The 27,748-nt window shown below is 36.5% G+C and overlaps 2 protein-coding genes across 2 annotated transcripts; one reads left to right on the forward strand and one right to left on the reverse strand.

Moving 5' to 3' along the window:
* Positions 1 to 235: 235 nt before the first annotated feature.
* LOC149068238 (uncharacterized) lies at positions 236 to 16,832 on the reverse strand. Its single transcript, XM_089251480.1, has 3 exons — positions 16,729 to 16,832; positions 16,369 to 16,537; positions 236 to 6,076 (listed from the first exon to the last, which is right to left on the reverse strand). The coding sequence occupies exon 3, from the start codon at positions 5,905 to 5,907 to the stop codon at positions 4,840 to 4,842; it is 1,068 nt and encodes a 355-aa protein (XP_089107606.1). The 5' UTR covers positions 5,908 to 6,076; positions 16,369 to 16,537; positions 16,729 to 16,832; the 3' UTR covers positions 236 to 4,839.
* A 650-nt stretch (positions 16,833 to 17,482) lies between these two features.
* On the forward strand, positions 17,483 to 26,189 carry LOC149068239 (uncharacterized). Its single transcript, XM_089251487.1, has 3 exons — positions 17,483 to 17,645; positions 19,944 to 20,166; positions 23,276 to 26,189. Exon 3 carries the CDS (start codon positions 23,440 to 23,442, stop codon positions 24,844 to 24,846), a length of 1,407 nt encoding a protein of 468 aa, XP_089107613.1. The 5' UTR covers positions 17,483 to 17,645; positions 19,944 to 20,166; positions 23,276 to 23,439; the 3' UTR covers positions 24,847 to 26,189.
* The last annotated feature ends 1,559 nt before the right edge of the window (positions 26,190 to 27,748 follow it).

The raw sequence follows: 27,748 nt of genomic DNA on the forward strand, positions 1-27,748 counted from the left end.
TCTCTATCTCCTCTGTAGCTTAGTGGTCAGAGCACTCGTCCGGCAATCGAGGGACCCGGGTTCGACTCCCGGTAGAGGCAGAGATGAGTTTTTTCCTTCCTTAAAAAATTAACATCTCAAATAATAAATATCTTCACAACATCCAGTCTTCCGTATATCTTGTATTGACAAGTGGAGAGCGACATTCATGTCATAAAAATTACTTCATTTTTAGTGGTGATACATACTACCCAAGTGTACCTGATTAATTTGGTAAATATGCATTTGAAATTTATCATATTTCCCAACAACGCTTGGGTATTATACATAATTGTTGGTAAAAGTGATTTTTTTCATTTACTAAATTTATTAATGACATTTGGCTATTATGCATAACCGCCAGTTCTACAAAACTGCAACTGCCAAAGATTACATGAATACAAATATTTAGGCGATAACCATACAGGATGACCTGGAATAGAATATTCATTGCGATAAAAAAAAAAAAAAAAAATTGATTTTACACAGCTTTTTTATACAAGCTCAAGTATTTGATAGGGGAGGATTTTTTGAAAGATGTCTTTTACGCAAGGGTTTTCTCAATTATAGTTTACTGTTTATGTGCATGGAGTGGAGTAACATCATGAAAACCCATTGTAACATCATGAAACTAACACAAACCTACACTGAAAATAATAGAAAAATAAACTGTCACACACACACTACACATCAGACAATAATTATATATTTACAGAACGATAAACTTTGTGACCAAAAATAAAGATTGGCTTCAGAGGAAAAGAAATAGAATTGAAACGAGATTCAAACATGATTTTGAAGTTCCGAAAACAAAACATCTCTTTCAAAAGTGTTTCTCATTTACTGCTCCTAAATTAATGAATTCATTTCAGTCAAAAAAAACCAACTACTAATAATACTAACCACGAATGTGAAATTTACAAATATGCAAAAAGCATTCAGAACATTAAAAAACTCATCAAAAAGTTAGAAAAGTATAAAAATAACGATATTTTATTATATACTACAGCTTAAAATTATATAATGAGTGGATGTGCTGACAGCCAAACAAAACAAACCTTTACAACTATCAACAACAAGGTTGCTTCACTGCATTTCAAATTCAACTCGATATTCATTCTTTGGAGATGCGGTCTTTGAGTGACATAATTTTGTACTTGATAGGAGAATAGGATTCAGAGAAATCTCTAATCAAAAATAAATACTTCTGTAGTTTTTCGCGATTCATCATCCTTCCCAACTTCTTGTTAAGTGCAGGACCCACCCAAAAGGGGCCTTCGAACTGGATAACTTATAGAATTCTTCACTTGAACATGGATGAAATTGCTGCAAGAGAATTTTCAAGTCGGGATACAAGTGTTTTGAGTCCCAATTTCTCAGTATTTATAAGTATGGAAGCACATGATGATGTTTCTGAAAATGGTGTTGAAGAATTGCTATCGGCAAGTGAATTTGTGAACCGTGTCGCACTGTGGTGCCATTGTAACATGAGGGGCTCGCCAGTTAATGATGGGAAGTCCCGAGGATCGCCGGCGGGGGGTTCAGCGCGGGATCGTCATCGAACTCAAAAAAATAAATATTAATGTGCAATATCAAATTGTGATAAATGTTTTGCAATGTAATTATACAGGAATAGTGTGCAATGTTTTTACCTTCATGCTGTTTGTGGGCTGTGGGCCACTTTTTGGTCAATAATTTCATGATAATTCCAATGTGCAATAGACTATTGTTGCGGACCCTGGCCAGATCTTCAATGTTTACCTTTTCTATGTTGCCAACTTCCATATGTCAAAAGTTGAAAATAGTGTTTTATTTCGTATGATATGTAAATGAGTTTTACTGTTCAGTATGTTAAGTTTTTACAGGCTATTGATTCTGCTGTCTGATTGGTTCTTGAAGTGTGGAGGTTTTTCCTTAAAAGCCACCACTATGCAGAGAAAAAAAGACAGACCTAAAAATACACACAAAGTTCAGCACTTAACAGGGCGTCTCGTGTAGATTACGTCATTATGTTCTGGTGAGTCTACAGTCTAACTAGGTTGAACGTAAGGATCTACGGCTCTTGTTCCCAGCAGCCGTGGGAAGAAAGATATGGAGAATTAGCTTTCTCTTCAGGAGGTCGACTCTTCACCAAAACCTGGTCTAGTGTTCCTCACGTGGAGAAGGGAGACCTCGATGGGGACAGCGAAGCAGGACTGATGCCGTCATAGAACCTCCATCACATGAGATGCTGAGCAGACATCGTCTCGAGACTCGACTACTTGGGATGTTCAATCCATTTAACTGGTTAAAGCTGTAAGAAGTGTAAAAAACTTTAATGTTAATAAATAATATTGTTTGTTTCATTGTTGTCATTCGCAAAAGCTAACTTTATGTTGGGGGGAAGATAAAAATAGAATCCGGGATGTAACGATGGCCGGTTCGTTACACCATCCTGTCGATCAGAGGCTCCATGCAATTTATTTCGTGAAAATTATGTTGAACATAAATGGCGTTTAATGTTGTGACTCTCAATCAATGTGTGGTGACATTTCTGGATACCATTAGAGTGCTTCAAGATCAAGCAAGACGTTTGAGATTTAATAGTTTGGTTTCTGATGATAGTGGCAATGAATAAAAGTATTCAAATATCCCTCTTAGAAAGAACAGTTTGATTTATTTTCTCATTTTTGTATTCTTTACCGGGGCACGGTAGCCCAGGTCGATAAGATACTTGCCTGAAGCAGGGGTGGGAAGTGACTAAGTCCATTTTGGAGCAGCAAAATTCAGGATTTGGAGCAGCAAAATTCAGGATTTGGAGCAGCAAAATTCAGGATTTGGAGCAGCAAAATTCAGGATTTGGAGCAGCAAAATATGGGATTCGGAGCAGATATTTATAAATTGGAACAGTGAAATTAACAAGAATATTTTCGTTAACCCTCAACCCTTTTCAAAATAAAACTGCACTGTCTTTTGTTATCAAACATCTTTTCGTCAGCTTGATTTTTGTGTTTTAGGCTTTTGACACCTTGTTTGAAAGAGCGGCTATTATAAAATTTTTTGCACCTGTCTATTTAAGATGATTTTTGCTTACTGTGGGCACTATTTGCTGCCTTGAACAGCAGCACTTCAAATGAGCTAAAAAAATTTTATAAGTTTTTAATTTCTTTATACTTGGAAAGAAATTGTTGCAAAATGGGAGAGAATTTCGGAACAATCAACTCGATGTTTGGCGAATCAGCACTCATTATCTGGCGAGATTGGCGATCTGACACTCGCTATTTGGCGAGATTGACGATTTAACGCTCATTATTTGGCGATATTGACGATTTAACGCTCGTTATTCGGCAACATTAGCGATTTAACGCTCGTTATTCGGCAAAGTTTCTAAACTTTCGTAATTCGGCGGACATGCGCTTTTTACTCTCGGAATGAAAATTTTTTTCACGAAACATCGGGATTTAACACAATGACAATCGACTACAGCAATTTCTGCGGCTTGCAGTGGCGACTTTTTTTTTTAAACGGAAACACTCGAATTTGCACTTTAAAGCTAAAAGACATTGCAAACTATCTTCAGTTCCACCATCACGGACAATATCAGGGTTTTGCGATGGAAAGCCCGATCAGGGGCCGATAGTTTAAGTATAGTGGAATAAAACACGCTCTTCTCTCGTAAAGAAACGTTTCGTGGCTAGCAGGAACAAAATTTTTTTGGCGTCCTTTCCGAAATTCCGGGCATACTGAAGCAAAATTCGCTATTTGGCGCAGAAAAATGCGAAAATACGCTATTGGAGCAGGATGGCGCAAGATATTAGTTTTGGCGCAATTGGCGCAGAGTTCCCACCCCTGCTGAAGTACCAGAGGATGTTTAGAGGTGTCGCGAGTTTGATACCCGGTTCATCCTTGTCAGAAACTTTCCTGACATAGGGGTGCAACAGAAACAGCAACATGACCACAGAAAAATTTAGCTACCCTAGGGAGTCCCACACAGAGGTTAGTGCACCAACCTCTCAATGAGCATAAAAAAGAGGCTGCCGCTCGAAATCAGAAATAAATTGTAGGTCCCGGTCTAATTAGCCCTCATGTGCAGAAAATGACCGTGGTGCGACAAAAATGATCAAATGTCTTTTTCACCTCGTTTCCGGATAGAATAAATGAACATTACCAAATTTCCGAGTGTCTTTTTGTAAAATAAATGCGACAGGTCCCTTAAAATTATGTTTTTAAAATCAGATCAAACGGACACAACCCATAGACATTGTGACCCTCGATTAGTCTTACAAATGAAATGTTCACTGCTCAATTCATATCCAAAATCAACATGCAAAAAGACAAACAATAATTCATAAACAAAGAATAAACATTTTCTTGTTTCAATGCATTATTAAGGGTTCACAGGCATATATATTACGTCCAAACACCAGTGGAATAAATTCAAACAAGTTCCCAGTTTTCTTTGCTCTATCTTCACCATTGCGAAGCTTTATAATAACCATATTATCTCCAGAAGTAACTTTCTCTCTTTCCCTTATTTCTTAGTAATTTATCTTTCTATTATATATGTACACATGTAAGAGCAATATCGAACACGTAAGGTGAAGTTGAAAAGAAGATTCCAAAAAAAAAACACCCCCCTCTTATCTACTTCATCAATTATACTTTTTATATAGTTTTTCTTTTCCCATCTTCCTTTTTTTTTAACGTGGTTGGGTTACAACAAAGTTACCAGATTTATCATTGATTCATTTAATAGACACAATCCAAATTTCTTGCCAAAACCTTGCACACGAAGAGGTTAAACTACCAGTTATAGAAAACTTTCTTCCTCAATAATTACACTCATGCGGCTTCTCTCGTGTGAACTCTTTTGTGAATATTTAAACTAGCGCTTCGAGAAAAATATTTACCACAAACATCACACTGATGTAGCTTCTCTCCAGTGTGAATTCTTTTGTGTAAGTTTAAATCATTGTTTCGAGAAAACACCTTACTACAATAATCACACTTATATGGCTTTCTTGTGTGAAGTCTTATGTGTTTATTTAAATCACCGATTCGAGAAAACGCTTTATCACATAAATTGCACTCAAATGGCTTCTCTCCAGTGTGAATTCTTTTGTGAATATTTAAATCACAGATTCGATAAAAGCTTTTACCACAAACATCACACTCATGTAGCTTCTCTCCAGTGTGAATTCTTTTATGAAAATTTAGATCACTGATTCGATAAAAACTTTTACCACAAACATCACACTCATGTCGCTTCTCTCCTGAGTGAATTATTTTGTGTTTGCTTAAGTTACGGATTTGAGAAAACATTTTGTTACAGACATTGCATTTATATCGTCTTCCTCCCGAATGAACACTTTTGTGATTATTTAAATAACCGATTCGAGAAAACGTTTTACTACAAACATCGCATTCGTATGGCTTCTCTCCAGTGTGAACTCTTATGTGCTCTCTTAAACGCCCGATTTGAGAATACGCTTTATCACAAATATTGCACTGATGTGGCTTCTCTCCAGTGTGAACTCTTTTGTGAATATTTAAACTATTGCTTCGAGAAAAACATTTACCACAAACATCACACTGATGTGGCTTCTCTCCAGTGTGAATTCTTTTGTGTACGTTTAAATCACTGTTTTGAGAAAACGCCTTACTACAATAATCACACTTATATGGTTTTTCTCCAATGTGAAATCTCTTGTGAACGTTCAGCTCATAGATTTTTGAAAATGTTTTCCCGCAGCACTCACACTTATTCGGATAATCTTTAGTACTGCAACGATCATGAGAAATTGGTTCAGAATGCCTCTCATTCAATGTTGCCGAGTTCCAAATACAACTAGAATTGTCTCCATCTACATCCTGTCCGTTATATGACTTTATAGAAGATGATTCATCCATTTCAAAACAGTTAGAAGAATGTCGAAGGTGAGGTGTATTTAAGTTGAAAACTAATTCTTCGTAATTTATCAAGTTCCTTGTCTTATTCAATATTGTCGCAAATACTGTTGCTGCATTTTGACTTGTACAGAATCATCTTCCTCAGATTTTGATAAGTATCTTCGGTTACCTGGAAAAAGATAGAATTATCATAATCTTTTCTATAAGCCACCCTATACAGTAAGCAAGATATTGAAATCATCACTTCAACAATGATTATAATATGTAGTTGATGCTGCTTTTCCAAGAAGCAGTTATAAAAACATTGTAAGTGGGAAATATCTATGAGTATCAGTAATTGTTGGACCACGGAAAAGAGTGATATTAAACGGGAAGGCGTTTCAAGTTGGAATGTTATAAGCAGCATCGACAGTACTGTCTTAAGGCATGGGCCCACCCAGGCATAGCCAGAAGGCCTCAAGAGAAGAGGGCCTCACAAAAATGAGATCTGGTTGAAATTTTTGAGGATTTGCTTACTTCAAGAAAACTATTACCTTATTTTGTTTCAATACATAGCAGATCACTCAAGTAACAACAGTAAATTTACTAAACATTGGACATTTTATCAATGAACAACTCAAAATGACGAAACCTCAACTTGAAATTAGCTAGCTCATAGTGAGGCACAACAGCCATAATGTAACTGAATAACATGAAGAAAAAAACCAAGTTACGCCTCCTGAAAAGGGTAAAATAGTCAATATACCTTTAACAGAAAACAAGTTTAAAAAATGCAAACAGATAGAGCATGCAGCATCAAGAGATGTGACTAAAAAGGAAAAATATGTTATATTAATGCAAAATATACAGCACAGTCAAACTCGGTTATAGCGACAACTCGGTTATAACTTCAATAATTAGTAGTCTGGTCTGATTCCACTTGAGCAGGGGTGACTACCCCATGGTAACATGAGTGACATGGGAAAGTTTTCTTAAAATTGAAAAAAAAAAAACTAATTCTCCTGTCAAAGAAAAAAAAATTCAATGATAATGAAGTCATAACTTCTAATTCAATGTGATTCGTTTTGTTTTTCATCAAGGAAAACACCCAATCAGAGGCACAGACATTAAGAAAAATAAGTTTATTTAGAAATTCAGTTAAATATCTTTAATTATGAAGACGACGAGAGCTCAATGCTCGGAACTTCACAACTAGAAATGGCAATGATGTTGAGAAAGCATGGAAGAGAAGGGAGGCTTAGAGAGAAATGTAACCAACCTTGTTTATAACGTCAGTGAAATGCAATGATATCAGATATAATGACATGGGACGTTGCGACTTTGCTCATTGACATCATCCACACATAGGCCATTCCCGTACATTCACCTTTCAAACTTTTTTTTTCCAAAAATATATAATTTTTTGTTCCAGATTTTTAAAAATAATTTTAACAAAATGAAAGTGTGCATATTATGTGTTTGAATCATTTAAAAAAAGACAATAGGAGAGACTCAAACTAGATTCCTCGTTAGAAACGTAATTATTTTTTCTGCTGAGACACAGGTGCAAGTTGTGTTTTTTTCCCTGCTCTCTTCAGTACAAATTTTTTTAATGATTTGTCTTGTTTCTTTGACCAAAATTTGCCCATTCTATATTTTTCCTTCTGAGTTTTGATCCAATTCTATTCAATATACCATTTTGTGGGCCTTTATAATTTCGCAAACATTTAGTCGCGGTACAGTCCCGCCCCCCCCCCGTATTCGCAGGGATTACGTTCCGGGGATGGCCGTGAATACGAGAAATCCACAAATAACCGAAATTATAGGTTTTTTTTGTGTATCCCATTTATTGAACATCATAAGAAGGGTGACACAAAGGTAGAACGGAATGTAAAAGCGGGTGCAGCGATTGTTGATGATGTTTTCTGAAAAAACATGCAACGTTTGTCATGCATTTCCCAGTTCACTATTAATTTAAATCCAGTGTGATCATTGAATGGACGACAGCAATGAAAGAATTTAGACATTCCTTAAACAATAAACATTCAGTTAACTACTAGAATTTTATCAAAAGGATTATCACAGTTAGCTTTCTCTCTCTAAACATTTGACACAGTAAAAGAACGCTCTCGTCGCTTTGTCCTGAAATTTACATGCTAGTCTAGATCGTCCATAATCCAGTCTACAACATCACTTTTAAGCGTTGGTTTTCTATGCACCACAATCAGAGAAAACCCTGGAGACGAGTTCTCACGGAATTGCATCCTGAAGTGTCCGTTGAAACCACAGGCCAACCTGCATAGGAGACAGCAGGTGGTAAACGTTGAGAGAGGCCTAGAGGCAGTCGGTCTGGCTACCGATCATTCCATGTGCCTGACAAGACCGCGACGACCTTTGAACATCACAGGAACATTGCTGACGAGAGGTGCCGAAGCACACCTTTCTGCAACTAATGCATTATTTTGACTGAGAGATCACCTGGCGTACGCCTCTACAGGGCGAGACGTCTTAGAATTAGTAACTGTTTTAGAAGACGCAGGAATCAGTTGGAAGTAGCGAGCATCTGGTATTTATATGAGACCATTCCCATAATGCCTCTTGATGGAACCAATCATAAAGTCAAAGGTACGGCACTGAACTTACATCTTATTTACATATCCTCACAAGAGAGAGAGAGAGAGAGAGAAAAGTAATATTGCATAAAAATATATCAAAATCTGGTAATGTAAAGATGGCGGCCGATCGGTGACACGTGATCTCGCCGATCGATCTCAGAAACAAAAATAAGGTAAAACAAATTCAAATCTATATAAATGACTAGAATAAGGACCATTTCCGTGGGGCCTAAATGGTAATGTTACAAACACTTTGATTTCTGTTTGCCGCTTCTTCTCTTCTTCATATCATCAACAGGGTTGGCAGGTTTTTGACGGTTTAAACTGATTTCTGTTTATTATTAAATTATCTAGATAATCACTGAGATACTATTATTGTGCATAACATTGAAATATATCTAGCGATCAAAATACTAAATTGTACAACTAAAATGTCATTTAATTTGGTAATGCTAGCTTGTAAATGTTGCTTAAGAAACTCCTGTAACTTAGTCAAACTTAGTTACTCTTACTTCTGCATTATGATATGGTATATTCACGAGCATTTATAATGCAATGGTTTTCCAATTGAAGCCGCATTTAATTTTAAATGTGCAAAACAAATGCTTTGGGTATCAATTCCTGTTGGCTCTGCTTTGGTTGAAATTACTCTTTAAAACTCTGTGAATTAATACACACTGAGCTCTAAGAAATTTTTAGATGAAAATAAATGAGTTAAGTGTATTAACAGATTCTGTGTGAGAATTTTTACATGGAATAGAATTTTGGGCAGATCAGAAAATTTAAAATATCAAAATCAGAGTAATTATAATTCCAAATATAAAACCCCTTAATCTACATAAAAGTAAGTGTTTTTTTATTTAGCATATCTATCAGATTAAAAAAAAACTATTTGACATCATTGACAGTAAGATTTTGATAGTTTTAATACCGAGTTAGTTTCTGGGGTCAAAAACCTAACCCTGATGCCCTATCATACATATTTTGAATAAGCAGCTCTATTCCACTAAGGGCGGTATTCACCGACATGGTTTAAACTATAGTCATGGTCCCCCACAAGGGGTGGGCTGACAAGGCTCTAGCCCTACTACTACTACACCACACATTTACCTCGTCCATATTCCTCTGCGGAACCTCTAACGAATTGGTACATGCGGGAATGTATGTGTACGTGTAGTGAAAACTGACGTGAAGTTTATTTCTGTGTAATGCTTGTTATGTGTAGTGCTGCCATCTGCCACCAGTTTTTCTAACTATGAGTGAAGTGTAATGATTGAATAATTAATTGTTGTAGGCCTGTTGCTCTATGTGGCGAGACTTTTTAATGGGGAGATCGGCTCGCATTTGCGAATCGAAGTTGGGAACCACAGGAAACCAACTTCAGCCGACCACCACTATGGCGACGGTGGGGTTTGAACCCGGATCCTCGCGATGCGAGTCCGTCATTATGACCACTTGACCACCACAGCGGCAAAGCTCTAGCCCTTGAGCCCGGGACAATTTTCATAATTTTTTTTTTTGCTTTTTCACACTATAAATTCATCATAAAGGGGCCCAGCCTACGGGCCCTGCTCTAAGATGTGGGAACCATGACTATAGTCACAATTTTTTGACGAGAGATTGACACGGATTGGTTAAATTCAGGTTTTCGCAGGGCTGTCATTTCAACTTTTCCAGGAGGGGGGGGGGGGCAAACAACATGTACATATATATATACACCATTTTTTATGTATTTTCAAAAGCCAGGGAGGGGCCGTTGCCTCCCTGGCTTTATGAGATACCCTTTGGTAGTCTAAAAGCCAGAGGAGGGAGAAAGGGGGACGGTTTGTACAGGTTATTATGCTCATAGCGCCGCAGATACTTATGCTGACATCTTTCTTTTCAAATCTACTACTACCTTTTAAATCTGTTGTACCTTATAATCTTGTTAGAATATATTTGAATACTATATATATATATTATAACTTTATCATAGAAATTCATACACTTTTTAAATTAGAGCATAATATTCAGGCATCTGTTTAGACCTTTTTTGTAGGTTCCAGTTTTTGTGAAAAAGATCGTTAATTTCATGAAAAATAAGTAATTTTGAGGGAAGCGAAGTAATCTACACAAAAGAAATGAAATTCCAAATTTATGGTTTCATTAATTTTTATTTTGTGAAGGTCTATTTTTCAGGTCCAGAATTTTGTAAAGGTTCCGTTTTTTAGATCTGAAATTTTGTAAAGAGTTTTGGCTGAGCGCAGACCCCTAATATTGGAAGAAGAGTATGAATTTCCACAATTTGCAAAAACTATGGCCAATGGCAACTGCCAAATTTAAACGATGATTTCCAACTTTGTCAAGACATCGTTTAAGCTCACTGCGCAAACTATTTACGTAAATGTTGCATTGATAGAGCATTATTTTTGTACTGCATAGATAACAGATAATGTGAAAAATAATTTTATAAACAAAAATTAAAGTTTTCAATGCAGTGCAATACTTTACTAATTGTAAATAGTACATGTACTCAGGAACTAAAGGGGGCAGACAAGGCGATTGCCCGAGTGGAAAAATTTAGGAGGCGGCAAATTCTAAAGGGAAACAAAGAACACCAGTATATTAATTGTCAAATTTTAAATTGGTGGAGGGCGGCAAAAATCATATTTACGGCCCTGCATGTACTTGACTACATATAATCACCGATAGATGATAGGCAGTACATTTTTTGGAAATCTGCACCTCCCATAATATCCGACTAGGAGCCACCACTGCCCCAAAGAAGAATAAAAGGGATTTTTTTAAACACACTAGCGATTTTCACAAATGAAAGTAAAATTGTAGAGATTTTCTCCCCCTCTTATCTGAAGTGGAATTATCGCCAAAAATTCTTATGGTTACCTAAATCTTGTCTGCACGAAAAGAAATATTAAAAAATCAGATGCGATAAGTAAGGGATTAAAGTAATTGCGAAAAATGTAGAAAAGCACAAAATTTTCTGATTTTTTTTGCATGGGTCCCTGATTTTGACGAACTGGGACCCATGTAAATTAGGGTACAGCAGCATCTCTGAAAGGTGATGTTACCTCTGGAAGAGAGAGTTTGCTGTAATTACAATGGGTTACGATCTGCAGTATATGCACACACATTTTCTGAGCTACACACACATTTCACAACCCAGATGTGGAGGCGATGGTTAAGAAATTTCACCCTTCTTTACCTAGAAGATAAACTATTTGTAAAAATTAATAATTAAATACCATCATTTCAATATGAAAGATGGAATTTTTTTTTTTTTTTTTGGAAATGACCATAATTGACAGAACAAAGTTGATGGATTGTTGGCCAACAAGGCCCTGGGCTTCAGCCAAACGAAAACACGGAACAGCTTTGATAATGATGATTTTTTGTAATGATAATGTAACATTACCGTTTAGGCCCTGCCGGAAATGGTCCTTTTCTAGTCATTTTTATTACCTTTTACATTGATTCGGAGATCGATCGGCGAGATTTTATGTGAATATGTAAATTTCTCAAATGTTACGTTGATTCTAGCACTGCCAAATTTAGATACGGACTGGTTCTGGTAATAACGTGAGATTGGGAATTTTTCTTTATATGCCAGTAGTGTGTAGCGAACAGACACGGTCATTTCACCCTGCCTCGTTCCAGAAGCCATGAGTTGATGATCTAGCAGGGTGCCTCGGCACCGTTTGATCCGTTGATCGTCCTCTTCATCTTCTAGTCAAAAATCGCTCAGCCTGTGTTGAAATCTCTACGAGATGTCGCTCTCGTCTGCGACAAAATATTCATCGGGTTCGTTGTCTCTTCTGATGCGTGATGCTGTTGCTATGAAGCTTCCCTTACTCCAGAAGATCGCACGGATCAATCAACAAGTGAACTGCTCGAATTCTTCTTGACAATGACATCCCGAAGGGTGTAATCAGCAGACCGATTGAGTGAGAACGTTTTGAATCTGATATATTAATGCTAAAACTCAAAGAAAATTTACCTATGCATGTTGTGCAGGCTTAAAATGTTTTGTTGTAAAATCTAAAGATTAACGATGAAATAAAAGTCTTAAGTAAATGAAATAGTTAGTTGTCATATCATTATTGTCATCTGTCTGGTGAAATTATTTTGGGAAAGATAAAATTGGAATCCAGGAAGTAACGACTTTCGTTACAATGATTCGCCAAGGCCGTCATAATGATGCTGGGTTGCGTTATTTGTTCTAGATCTTTCTTTTATCCAGGATTCCAGGTGGTGCTAGTTGTTTTTTCTTTGTTGCAACCGTGTCTTTTGAAATTTCAAATAGCCATTTCACCGTTTCAGTTTGTGGGTGCCTTGTGTGGCACCAGTTGTTTTTTCTTCGTTGCAACTGCGTCTTTTAAAATTTCAAGTAGTGCATTCATTTGTTTTTCCGTCGACAGGTCAGGTTAGGTGTATTCAATCCAATTTATTTTTATTCTTATTAATTTAACATTTGTTGTCATGCCTTCTTTGCCAAGCTTTGTAAAGAAATTTCAGGATAACATTTACAACGGAACGACTTTGGCGACTTTTTTCTTGCAACAAGTCGCCAAGACCGTCATAATGGGGCTCTGGGTTGCCGTATTTTTTAACATCTTTTCAGTTTCCGATGGGTGGCGCTGACTTCGCCGAACAGGATTTTTCTTTTGTTCACCGCGTTTTTTTCAAAAATTCAAAACAGCCGTTGTTCCATTTCCAGCGCGTCTCTCTCTTGGATTATTATTCCTCCCTTCTGTAGCTCAAGTCATTTGGATTATTATCTGGACAGGTTGCATCATACCGTTTTATTAATTAGTTCTATTTATTACTTATTCATCCATTGCCATGCCTTCTGCCTTATCGGTTTATTATTTAAAATGAACCTACAGAATTTTTCATGCCCGGATCTGTTTATTATTAAAAAAGGATCCGGTTTTTATTTTTAATGCATAGAATATTTGTTATTTATTCAACACTAGCTGATACCCGGCGATGTTGCCCGCCTCGTAAAAAATGTATATACGTATAGCGTATTATTTCTTAATCAAAAAAATTATTCTGCATAAAGTAAGAAAAAATTACTTTTATTTTTAAATATTTTAATTAAAAACTTCAGGCAATCGCTTGTGAATACACAATATTTTTTGTTTTCCCATCTGGTGTGTAGATGCTCAATTTTTGGGATTACCAACACGCGATGAAAAGCTGTCTGTGTGAAAAACAGGACTCAAGTAGGTTGATACCTGCCACTGCTAACGACTGGCCTTGCGCTTTGTTGATTGTCATGGCAAAAGCTAAACGAACCGGGAACTGTAATCGCTTGAAAGTGAATGGCATTTCTTCAGTGATGATTGGGATACGTGGAATGAACACTTCTTCTCCTTTGGCACATGCAATTAAAATCGTTGCTTCAATGATGTAATTGTGCAATTTCTTCGCGTAGAGTCTGGGTGTCTCCAAATTTCTTGAAAGCATTATAGGTGCTCTGACTTTGAGGGTCAAGTTGTATGGTAGCACACCCGGAATATCCAGAGTTCAGAAATTCTGCAGGATACAGAACTATCTGCGCTGTGTCTGTGACAGTGTCAACCTATTTGTAAGATGTGGAGTCTCCCGGAATAATTTTTTGGATTTTTTCGTTGATCTTGTTCACACTGTCATTTTCAACTCTAACCCTCCCCCCCCCCTTGTCAGAAAGATTTCGTCATCACTGCCCCCTACCTCATATTGGTAGGATCAGAAACGTACTCGGGAGGGGGCATAGGGAGTTTGTGAGCCTCTCCCCCCCCCCCCAGACGAAAAAATATATTTTTAATGCAAAAAATATTTTTTTAAAAAATTGAAATTTCGAAAATTCCCTTATATGTTATTATAATCGATTTCTGTTAATTTCAATGCTATTTGAAGGGTGAGAACTCAAAATTTCTCTTTAAGAAATTGATTGCGACCCACCCTTTAAGCCATATATGGTAAACCCTTGACACACAGACCAAATGTGGCCCTGAAGGTTATCTGATGTGACTAGCCCCCCCCCCCCTCAAACCTAATTTTGTTAAAATGAACTACGCGGTACATTTACAAATCGCTTAAATGACCAGTGGCACAATTCCAGAGCATTTAAGTGGCCTGTGGCACATTTAGAGATCCCTTGAGTGACATGTGGCACAGTTTTAGAGCACTTAAGTGGCCCAGTGTGGTTCTACATCACTCAATTTACCTGCGGAACATTCCCAGATTACTTAAGTGATATGTGGCATAATTACGGATCACTTGAGTGATGTGGGGCACAGTTTCACAGAGCACATAAGCGGCCCGGAAACATTATCAGAGCACTTGAAGGATCCGTGAAACATTTAGAGATCATTAAAGTGGCTCTGTAGGGGACTTATCAATAGGTAGAATGTTACTTCAGGTGCCCAATAACTATCGAAAGGTTTTCCGTTTTTGGCGCACCCAATGAGATGCCATTAAGAATTTTTCATATCTTCATGAAGGGTGGTTGATGACGTAAGCATCATCCAAACCCCCCCCCCACTTGTCATCAAATCGGAAACCCCCCACCCCCATCGATGTTGATGTAATACTTGAATGACCCCTAGGCAAGCAAAACTATCTGGCGCTTCCCGGGTTTTCTTCAATTACTGGGAGGATTGAAAAAGTGACAAACCGTTATAAAGGAATAAACTGTTATAATAACCGAATTAAAAGTGTGACAAACCATTGTAAAGGCATATATTCACGTCTGAAAAGCATTGTTGGAAACCGCGGTAACCAAAGTAAATGTTCCGGAAGTAATTGTTGAGGCCTCAAAACTATTGTTGCCCGACAGTTTTTCGCCCATTTCGGGCATTTGCCCAGCTCTGACGAATTTTTAAAGTATCCTACGGTTCAATCCCGGACCTGTTTGGTATATATGCAAAATCTGGCGACGACCGGTCTAAAACTGTAGATTTGTATAAAGAACATACATACTTTCACATTTATATATAAGATGCCCGGATCCGTTTATTATTAAAAAAGGATCCGGTTTTTACTTTTAATTAATAGCATATTTATTTATTCAACATGCCCGGACCCGTTTATTATTAAAAAGAGGGTCTGGGTTTTAGTTTTAATGCATGGATCTGTTTATTATTAAAAAAATGGTCCAGATGTAATTTTTTAACTGATATTTTTTTTCTATATTTATGCTTGGTGATTTCTATTATGTTTTGAACGCCGATGATTTTTTTTTTCGGCATCCTTAGTGTCTGACAGCATTGGTGGGGAGTTGTCAAGGCCGGCAGACATGCTCGGCACCAAAAATCGCCAAGTGGCAGACCATACGACAGCTGTTCCTTTACAACTACCGTTGTTTATTTATAAGGGTACAGGTGCTGTATAATCCAGACCGCCAAATCCAATATAATCCAGATCGCCAAGGGTGCTATAAGTCGCCAATGCCGGCGTTCTCAGTTCTATCTGGATACCAGGAAAAAGTCCGGGTTTTAATTTTTTATACCTAGATATATGCTTATTTATACAACATGCATGACCGTCGTTGTTTATTTAAAAGAATCTGGATATCCGGAAAAAGTCTGGGTTTTAATTTTTTTATACCTAGAAATATACTTATTTATGCATCCAACATGCAGGGCTGTTGTTTATTTAAATATACTATTATATTTTATGTTTCATGATATTTTTTCATATTTGAATGGGTTCTTCGCCGAAAAAAGTCGCCAAAAAAATCGCTAAGGTGGACCGTATATCGAAGCTGTTCCGAAAACACCAAGAAATTAATTCATTAATTTTAATGAATTTAGCTCGAGAGATCCTAAAAATTATTAGGGGGAGGAGTCCCGAATCCACGGCCCCACGTGCATCTACTGACCTGCAGTTGAAGAGTTGATGATGGATGAATCAGGTCCGAGGAATCGGTGAATCCATGAAAGATAGAATCTTAATTGGCGACCACCATTCTAACGATGCTTCTGACTTTTCAAAATAGACGCCAAAATTTACAACTTGACTTGACTTGCCTTACATCCTTTTGCATCAACCTAGGGCGAGAAAAGAAGCAAACCATAAGAAAAATACGAAGTTGGTGTTTTTAGATTGTTAGTTTTTTAGAGTGAGAAAGAATTTGATGAATCAGAAAATGTAAAATCACTAATATATATATACTTGGACAATATTTAAATTGTATATGACATATTTACCACCATACATATATGAATGCATATACTCTTACGGGACTACATATATCTTGAACTAACAGGTATGAAATTACTTAACAAAAAAGCATTTACGAAGCCGATCAACGAGATACCGGTAAATATTGTTAACTGTGACTGCATTCAACTCGGACATGAACAAAGGAAAGTTCGTAGTGGTTGTTGTCTTTTGGATCAACTTCATGTGACGTCACCATTCCGACTCCTTTTTTTTTTTTTCATTTTTCTCTCAGTTAACTTCTTTTTCAAAATATTTATATCATGGTGAAAATTTACTATTTCTTTTTTATTTCGATTTCTTTTATTGATTTTCAGAGCAATCTTTTCCTGTTTTTTTATTTGAGTACACGAGCACCATCTTTCGAAATCTGAGTTGTCCTCTGCCATTACAATCTTAACAAGAAAGTCCGATACAAGTTTTATCGTAGTGCTTTGCGAAAAATATCGTAAAAGTACGACAAAATTTTGTGATAAGCAAATAGTTATTACATTTCTCGAAAGATGACGCTTTTGCTGTTGAATGAAAAAAAAAAAACATTTAAAAAAATAAACCTCCTTTCATACTTTTATGAAAACTGAATTAGATTTTTCTAATGAAAATAGTTTTAAAGAAAGTTTAATGGGAGGAATCTGAATGAAGAAATGTAAAGTGAAGGGTGTTTAAAAGAAGACGATGACGTCACGTCAAAATAATTCTGAAAAATCCTAAGACAACAACAACTACAAACTTTAATTTTCTTTGGAGTTGATTTTGGTCACAGTCGACTATATTTACCCAACGGGTATTGCTGTTGGGATCGTGCTTTGGCTGATTTTGATCGTTGAAGGTTCATTAAATGGCTCATCAAAAGATATAATTAGGATCCCTTCTTGGCGTGGATTCTCTGATTCCTTGGACGCATTCATTCGTGGCCAAGTTCGAGTTCAATTACAGGTCAGTATATGGTTGGTCGTCTCAACATATTCTTGAGTTCAAGCATTCTTTTGTAGGGGAGGGACAGGGCCGGTCCTAGAGATTTTCCGCCCTTTAGATACGATTACGCGAAAAGAGTTTCCTTCCTTAAGCCGGGTTTTCCTAAGAATAGGTTTTTTACGCAGCGTGAACCGAATTGGACTATTTCGCACAGACAGAAACGTGTTGCATAATCACGCTACGCGTTTGAGTTTTCCTAGCGAGGCGCATCAGATCAGGGCGGCTGTATAAAGTATATGGCTTTGGCATCAGCTACTCTGTCGTCTGCATGCTCCGGTTTGAAGGGAAGGAAAAGAAAACACACACAAGTAGTGAAGAGAATATCGGCAAAACCGCGGCGCACGACGCATTTGACTCCTTCAGAAGCAGTCGGCCAATCACGCCCGACCTAAAGCGCTGTCGTCAGGCGTATTGCGCTCTGTAGGAAAACAGTCATGCTGCTTTTCTTACTGGTGAGTGGAAGGCGTGTCGCGCTGGATGAATCACGTTTCGCGCGGCACAGGAAATCTGCTCCTAGGACAACCCGGCTTTAACTCTAATATGCGTGGGTGGCTACCCCTTTGAGGAGGGTCGCGAGAGAATTTCCTAAATAAGAACTTCCTGATAAGAATTTTAATTTCATCTTGCATGACTTGAACAAAAATATATGAAACCAATCATAATAGTTTAACTTTTAATTTAGTTGATTGTATTTAGCACACACCATGTTTCCCAAAAATTAGATTTGTTCCTATATTAATTTTTGCCCCAAAAGTTGCATAAGGGCTTTTTTTCTTGTTTTGCCCTATTTTCCTGATATACAGAAATGTACATTAGTTATTTGGCTGTGGCTAGTTAATTAACTTTGCCTTGAATTTTCCGCGACTCCATTTACCTAGAGAGCCATCAGCGTTAATGTTGAGCAACAGAGCTCTGCTATGGAATCTTTCCTAAAATTAGGCATTTCTTGTCCGTAGGGTGTGCTTCTAGGGAATTGGTGATGCAGGTGTCGCTGATTTGAACTCTGGGTAGGCCCTAGGTGTTGAGATGGGCTTGTTTTGATACTCATACAATAACACAAATCTCAAAAATAGGCAGTCATTCTTGTGTCTTTGTGCGGTCATGAAGGCATAGTGAGGATCCAGGTTCAAACTCTATCAGCCACTCAGTAGTGCTCGGCTGAAGTTGTTTTTCTTTATGGTATTCGAAAATCAAGGGGTGGTATATTACATCAGGGGCGTAGCCAGAAATTTCTTTCGGGGGGGGAACCACTTTCATTTCGGAGGGGGACCAAAGTGACAGAACAATGGATTTGGCCATCTTTTTCCCTTTTTTTCGGTCATTTTCTCACATTTCGGGGGGGGGGGACGACGACGACCAGACCCCCAAGTCCCCCCCCCCCCCCCCCACAACGCCCTTGTATTACATCATAGTTATAGGAAAGAACCGAAGTGAAAAAATCATGGGTTTTAGTTCGAAGACCCCAAACATTTTGGTAATATACAAATAGTCTATTTAGTAGAGACATGAGAGAGAGAGAGAATTCAGTTTGACAGACAGTCATTGCTCCAATTGCACTGCCTGATCTGTATCACCACTGGAGACCGGAATGTTAGCTGTGTGAACGGCTGCATTAGGTGTGGGCAGATTTGACTTCTCATTTGGCGTTACTGGATTTGATTGAACATCATTGACAGCCGATTTTCTATTTATATACTTTATGTGTGCAATTAAGAGAAAAACCTCCAACTGTGCTTACACACTATCTGCTGCTATTAAATCTGAGCCGATTCCCATTGAGTTCATAAGAAGTGAATCTTTAAAATAAAGACATCTTAAAACAGCAAATTTTGAGTTGTTGTGTTTTTGAATTGACAATGTTCAGAATTGATTGAAGAATTCAAAATCAGTCAAATCTGAAGATTCGCATGGGAATTTGCACTGGAGAGAAAACCCTTTGAATATGATATTTATGGTAACAATATTTAAGTACTGTGGTAGTTGAAAAAGGCCCAGAAAAACTACAGTGGAGAAAATGAAGTGAAAAGTTGGGAACTTAATATCCCCCTGATCTAAAAATATGGGAGAGTAAATGCAGTCAAGCCAGAGATTTGCTTTGATCACAGCAAATTCTTTTGATTTTAATTGGTTCAAGCAGGCATTTTCTAGAAAACTTTCAATTTCTGAATGCAGTAATCAGACAACTATCAATAGCTGCAAATACTTTTCACAGAATACATTACTCACACTCACGGATCATTGTTTTTATTCTCTCTACAGGTGTTCAAGACTTGCATTGATTTCCATACAGTAGCTGAAAGCGAAGTTTATTTTGAGATCTTTGCTTGCTGTGTTTGAAGCTGCTGATTTGAATTCTCCATTGCTATTCATATTATGGCTCATTGAGTGAAGTAGAATTGAAAGCCTCTCCAACTCAATATAGAGAGGAAACCCTATGTGGTGTTTGTAAGCAGATGTCTTCACAACAGGATGAACTAAAAATGTATGAAAATATTCACTCTGGGGTGAAAGCCTATGAATGTGGTGTATGCAAAAAGATATTTTCAAAAAAAAAAAAAAAGTAATCTAAAAATGCATGAAAAAATTCACTCTGATATGAAACCCTATGGATGTTCGCAAGCAGACATTTTCACAAAAGAGTAATCTAAAAAAGCATGAAACAATCCACTCTGGGGTTAAACCTTATAAATGTGATGTTTGCAAAAAGATATTTTCATGACAGGATACATTAAAAATGCATGGAAATACTCACTCTGGGCTGAAAACCTATAAATGTGGTATTTGCAAAAAGATACTTTTACTGAGATGTAATCTAAAATCCCATGAAAAAATTCACTCTGGGGTAAAACCCTATGAATGCTGTGTTTGCAAAAAAGTATTTTCAAGAATACTGGATCTACAAATTCATAAACAAATTCATTCTAGGATAAAACCCTATTAATGTGGTGTTTGCAAACATGTATTTTCAAGAATATCCCATCTACAAATTCACAAAAGAATTCACTCTAGGGTGAAATCACATTAATCAGGTTTAACGCCATCAATGTGGAATTTACAAACAAGTAATTTCATGATAGAACAATTTAAAAATTGATAAAAAGGAGTAAAATCCTATGAATGTAGAGTCTTCCAATGGCTATTTTCACAAGGACATCATCTAAAGCATAGTTTTCCAAACTTTTTGTTTCATCGCCCCTACAGAATTTTTTCTCTCTCATCGCCCCCCCCCCCCCCTCCACTCAAGCGAACCCATAGTATCCTATGTTAAACCAGTAGCTTTTATCGCCCCTTGGACCATTCCATCACCCACCAGTGGGGGGCTGGGCGATATTGCCCACTTTGGGAAACTAATCTAAAAACTAAAGAGAAAATTCACTATGATGTGAAAACCTATGAATAAGGTATACAGTTTTTGCAAACAGGCATTTTCTCAAGTGTGAAATCTGAAAGTCTGTGAAAGATTTCACTTTGAGTTGAACCTTATGAATGTCTTATTTTCAACTGATGATATTCAAATTATTCATCTCTAAAAACCCAAGACATTGTTCATACTAGAGAAGCTTAACAAATTATTGGCATAGGTGAATGGGGGTGGACTATCCCCCTACATTTCCCCTATGCACAACCTAGCTGATTCCTCCCACTTCTTTCAAAGAGTCTATATCTGCCAATGATGTAGAATATGCAACAGCACACTTTTTTTACCAGAGACTGTAGGGGAGAATATTACCTGCTATTCCCCACGTGTGTGGACGAAAGCAAAAAACCATCAGCTTTGTTGTGATAATGTGAAAAAAGTGAAAATTTTTTGCTCATAATGCATGAGTGAATAATTGCTCTTTAATGAAGTGTCAAAATTTATGCTCATTAACCGAAGTCCCACTATATATTACTAACACTTCTGTGATCACATCACTGGGAGGTATATTGGTGGTCGACTCTTCGTATCTGTGAGATACACGATTGACTTTTTAGGATTTGCTGTAATTAGCTTTGGCATAAAAAGTCTATTTTTAATGGTATGGGTGTAGTAGGAAGCGAGCATTTATAGTACTCTGGGCTATCCGGCCTAATGAGAGCAGGCTGGATAGGCCAGTCTATTGTACTGAATAAATACAGTAAAACCTCGTTAAGTCGTCACTCCGCTTAAGTCGTCGTTTTTGTATAGGCCTTTCTCCAGCTTTCATAGACAACAATTTTATTAAACCCTTGTTTACTCATCGCTCATTTCGGTTAACTCGTCACTATGGAAAAGTTTCAGAGAGAGGAACATATTATTTTTATGTCTTCCTTTAAAAAAAAGGTTGTCAACAGCATTGCCATATGCTTAAGAGTCACCATAAAAGCCTATGTACCAACACGGAACAGTTTAAGTAACGAAAGTTACGCTGGGAAGTTCATTTGTGGATCAAGGTTTTTGAAACGTAAGGGACTGTTCGAGCTAGACCTGATTTCTGCATAAGCCCTCACTAATTTAGGGCTTCAAATTTAAACAAAATATCTTTGTTTAAAAACCAGACATTCTTTCCCAGTTGAGGTCTTCTGTTTACTTTTCCCTGCCCAGGGCCCTCCACAAAGTCAAAAGTGTTCGAGATTATTTTGTAGTTGTATCATGAACTACTGATGAAAAATTAACGCACTAAAATACAAAATTTCATGTACCTATTTGTAAAATTAATGTGCAATAATTCTGTTGTAAAGAAAAGCTAACTATCCTAACAGTTGCTCTGACTAGTCCAAATTAATTTTTTTTTTTTTTTGCATGATCAGAGATTGAAGAAATATTGTTACTTTTTCGCATCACAATATCATTCCTTACAGTGCAATTTTTAAATAAACTTTTTGCTGTTCTTCAAATTTTAACCACTTGATCAAGTAATACAAAAATACTTCAGTCTACTCATTTTTCTATATAGCTCATCTAATCTGTGACAATGAATATGATTAGTATCCAACATTCTCAATAAGTCAAAATTATTGGTAGCTAATGTTTTATGAACTATCCATGGGCGGATCTAGAGCTCGCTGTTGGGAGGGGTGATTTTACGAATTGTTGTGAATATGGTGACCACACGTCCCACATACATTGTATTTTCCAGGACGATCCTGTATTTTCTCCATTCAGACTTTTCAAAAAAAAAAAATGCCCCAGTTTTTCCCGTTTGTTTAGTTAAAGTTTTCTTGAATTTGTTATTTAATCAAAAACGTTGATACAGGTAATTGAATGCAATATTATCATGTAGAAGATCTGAAAATTATTTTGGAGCTATCCCTAATATAGCTCGTAAAACATAGAGGATCCCAAAATACAAAGAATGGAAGAGCTTCAAATCAGTCCATTCGGCTGACTCTTAGTCCAGAAATTTAAAAATTTTCTGGAATCAGTGACTCAAACTTCCCAGTGTGCCAGGAAATACGGATATTCCTGGCATACCGACTGATCCCATTCTGAGCTAGAGTATATTTTCTAGCTCAGAACAGAGGAACTTTGGAGGCCACTCTCTATCAGTATCATTACTGATTTGTGCGATACGTTACATATTATACTTGTAGATTGATTTTACATTTATTCTCATACCTCTCTTTTCAAGGTAATTTAAGACCCTGGTGGAAGAGAAATTTCTCAATTCTGTGAAGCGGACATACAATCACAATTTTTTGAACAATGTTGTTGCAGAAAAGGAATGCTGTAAATTAAAGTTATATCCTCTACTCACAGTTAAAATACATCCTTGATATTCTTCTAGCTCTTGAAATGGATGAATTATATTGTAGGAACTCACAAGATATAGATGAAGACAACTCAATCTGTGTTCCAATCCCACCAATATCGAAAGTAACACCATTTGGATCCATCTCTCATGATCACCTCCCTATTAAAGATGAACTTGTTACGTGTGAGCTCAGCAGAAAAATATTTTCTAAAGCATCTTTTTTCAATAAGCACAAGAGAAAAGTCCACGGCAGTGCGAGGCCATATGAATGTGATTCATGTGGAAAAACGTTTTCCCGAATGGGAAATTTAAAGGCTCACAAAAACATTCACACAGGAGAGAAACCACATCAATGTAATTTTTGTGGTAAAAAGTTTTCTATTAGCAGTAAGTTAAATAATCACATAAGAGTTCACACTGGAGAGAAGCCATATGAGTGCGATTTCTGTAAGAAAAGTTTTACTGAAATCGGCAACTTGAATATTCATAAAAGAGTTCACACTGGAGAGAAGCCACATGAGTGTAATGTGTGTGGTAAAACATTTACTCAAATTGGTCATTTAAATGTTCATAAAAGAGTCCACACTGGAGAGAAACCACATGAGTGTAATGGTTGTGGTAAATCATTTACTCAAATTGGCCATTTAAATATTCACAAAAGAGTTCACATTGGAGAGAGGCTGTACGAATGTGATGTTTGTCGTAAAAAGTTTTCTTGCGATGCTCATTTGAGGATTCACAAAAGAGTTCACACTGGTGAGAAGCCACATGAATGCAATGTTTGCGGTAAAAAGTTTTCTCGAAACACTAGTTTAAATATTCACAAAAGAGTTCACACTGGAGAGAAGGCACATGAATGTGATGTTTGTGGTAAAACATTTACTCAAATCAACCATTTAAATGTTCATAAAAAAGTTCACACAGGAGAAAAACCACTTGAATGTGGTGTTTGCGGTAAAACATTTACTCAAATCAGCAATTTAAATGCTCATAAATCAGTTCACACTGGAAAGAAGCCACATGAGTGTAATGTGTGTGGTAAAACATTTACTCAAATTGGCCATTTAAATATTCATAAAAGAGTTCACACTGGAGAGAAGCCACATAAGTGTGATGTTTGTGATAAAACATTTACTCAAATCAGTCATTTAAATATTCATAAAAGAGTTCACACTGGAGAAAAACCGCATGAGTGTGATGCTTGTGGTAAAAAGTTTTCTCGAAATGCTGATTTGAATACTCACAGAAGAGTTCACATTGCAGAGAAGCTATATGAGTGCGATGTTTGTGGTAAAATGTTTTCTCGAATCACTGATCTAAATATTCACAAAAGAGTTCACACTTTAGAGAAGCCACACATATGTGATGTTTGTGGTAAACTGTTTTCCCAAATCGGCAATTTGAATGTTCACAAAAGAGCTCACACTGGAGAAAAGCTAAATGAATGAAATGTTTGCGGTGATATGTTTTCTAAGATAGGGATATAAATTTCTCAACCTGGGTTGAGAAAATTTCCTCTGAGGTGGAAAAAACCAGCCAGAAGAAATAGAGGTTTCTTTCAAACTATATGCAAAAGAAATGGGAGAAGCTGATTTATAAAATAAATTACTAGTCATGCAATCGTAATTTACTGCTGTTACCAGAGGAGCTCATTAATTTTAATGCTAATATGGTATACATTTTGAAAGGTTTTACTAGCTTATGTCTGTATGACTACTTTTTTAATCTATTAAGCACTAAATTACTTTTATTGGCAAGAAACAATGGTTTCAAATTAGTTCACTTTTTTTGAGCTCAGTTCAATGTAACAAAACAAAAACTTTTTCGCTGTGGCAGTCATTAGGTTAAAGTTTAGTACCAAAATACCGAAAGGAAAAAGTCATTTTTAACATTTCTGAACTTAGTGGACAACTTAGAAATATTCCACCACAATCACAGCTTCCTGAGAATTTCGGATTTCTAACAAATTCTGTTCCACCGTATACTGGATTTCACTTACTTTGACCTTTTTCTAACCCGGTGATAATCACTAACATTTTCAGTTTTCACGATCCATTCTTAATGAGGAATAATACCGATTAGCAATGCATATTGCAGTTTTATTCTTTGCAGATAGATAGCAGTGGTTTACTGTAGGCGTGTCTGACCTTCGGGAACACTCTGATGTCTGTATCCGATGGGGAGCGGGGCACGTCTGGTAATATAAAAGTAAAAGTAGTTTACTGTTCCACCGCAATCAGTTTTATGTGCTCAACTTTATTCTTTTTTGTTCCTATGCACATTATCATTCTGATTTCTAACTGTGTGCGAAACTTTCGAATATTGTATACTTGAATGCTACCAATATTGGTTTTTATTTTTCATATGATCAGAGTATGATGCATATAAAATATATTCTTGAATTTAAACTTATATAAGCTGAAAGTATATATTTCACTACAAAATGTCAAATTAGAATTGCCAGTGGCAATCATTTTGGAATTCCACCACTGAAATTTGAACTCTGAAAAAGGTTTTATAAATTCATGTTTTATTGAACCTGAAGATGAAATAAATTTATAGAAAAACATTTTCAATTGTTCGAAAATATTCAGATCAAAAAGGGGTGAATTGTATATCCGTGAAGTGAGTTTTCGGAAATGGAGCAGAGGCATTTAAAAAAAAAAGTTCTTAACTTTTATCATAAAATTGTTAAACATTTCAATAGCTTTGTGTATAATCATGTGTTAATTATTCTTTAAATTATACAATATTTTCTGCACTCAAATTTTGTGTATTAGAAAGTTTTGTATTGCACGCATAATTAAAAGATTGTTAGATATCAAATGTATTGTTTTGATATTTTTCACAACCAGTGAGATGAAATAACAGGCCTTAATTATATTTACTTATAATTGAACAATAATTAGTGCACTTTTTGTTTTCTTTCCTTATCGTCAGGCTTTTTCCAGTTTCTTCCACTGTTTCTGAAAAACTTCCAACCCTTATCTTTGTTCGTTCTTTTTCTTTTATGTATATTTATTCATTCACCCAATTTTTTTTTTTTTTTTTCGTTATGCATTTTCTATATAAATATTTCTGTTGTTTTAAAATAAAGTTAGCCTGGTCCAGTCTCTATAAGGGAAAATGGTAATAGGATCATTTTGTAAGGGATAATTCAGACTTGTGGTATAAAGAACAAAGAATATTTTTATAAAGGAGTGACGACACCTTTTATAAAAATATATTTAATTTAAAATGTATGCGACAGGACTACACACATAGTAAATTAATATGTGAAACTTTCCTCTCTCAACAACAAGCGCGACCATTCATCAGCGTGTTCCAAAACCAACTAACCGTGTATCCTTGATCCTGTGGTCAGCTTTGACCGATTCCCCACAAAACGCTTCTGCAACTTCTTTTCCAGTTTTATCTTTTAAGGGTATGACCCAAGCGAACTTTGATAAAACATCCATACAAGTAAGTAGGTACTTGATGCCTTTGTTTTCTTTCTTCAGAGCCTGCATGTTTACCAAATTGGCTTTAAATTGTTCGTTCATACCTCCCACTATCACTCGATTTCTCTTAAAATTCTTTCTCGATGGCTTGTGCAAAGTATATGCTTCGTTACCCTGCAATAATTATTTGAAGTCTTTCAAATTCACATTTTTACTGATTTCTTTCTGGTCTGTGAAACGCGTTGATTCCGCCAAAACTGGCCGGTTCGGAGTGACTTGTGTATTTATCCATATTTTTTCAAAATCAAATATTCTCTTCCTAAATCTTATTGCATCCTCGACCCAAAACCCTCTTCTATCCTCGCTTCCAACCACGAATACTGTTACGTTATCGTTAAAACACACCTGTTTCTTAGCTCTGTTCATTAGCAAATGAGAGTATAATTATATTGTGTGAGAATATGTACTAGAAAAAAGGGGAACACAAGTTTTCTAAATTTTCACATTTTTTATTGTATACAAACTTTATAGTTACAAGCTTAACCATTGAGAAGACATGATTTGTTCAATGGAATTTTTAAATGCTTCATTTCCTCTCTGTAGCTTTCCAAATTTCTTCTTTCGCAGATTGTCTTGTGAGCTCTACAATATTTTTTCCGGGACCACAACGCCATCTTGAACAAGCTCACCGTCCTCATTCCAAAACAACTGTCTATTGTTCACTTTCATGGTGTCAACCATAGCTCTTTTCTTCCGACTCTGAGCGGCCTTTCTCATGATCATGTTCTAAAAAAATCGGGTCTCATATCTTCTTTATTTTCTCCCTAAAATTTCAGTGTTCACGTTTTCTGCAAGCGCTAGGTACCTTTGCAATACCTGCAAATACTGTTTCGCTTTTTCATCACCTCTC

Source organism: Pholcus phalangioides, unplaced genomic scaffold (assembly GCF_987345545.1).
Source record: "Pholcus phalangioides strain wild (caught in Gottingen) unplaced genomic scaffold, Ppha-v1.0 ptg000027l_1, whole genome shotgun sequence".
NCBI classification, from domain to species: Eukaryota; Metazoa; Arthropoda; class Arachnida; order Araneae; family Pholcidae; genus Pholcus; species Pholcus phalangioides.

What these genes read in the sequence shown, in the direction of transcription:
- LOC149068238 (XM_089251480.1), bottom strand. Translation starts at nt 5,907, where the DNA reads ATGGATGAATCATCTTCTATAAAGTCATATAACGGACAGGATGTAGAT.
- LOC149068239 (XM_089251487.1), top strand. Translation starts at nt 23,440, where the DNA reads ATGGATGAATTATATTGTAGGAACTCACAAGATATAGATGAAGACAAC.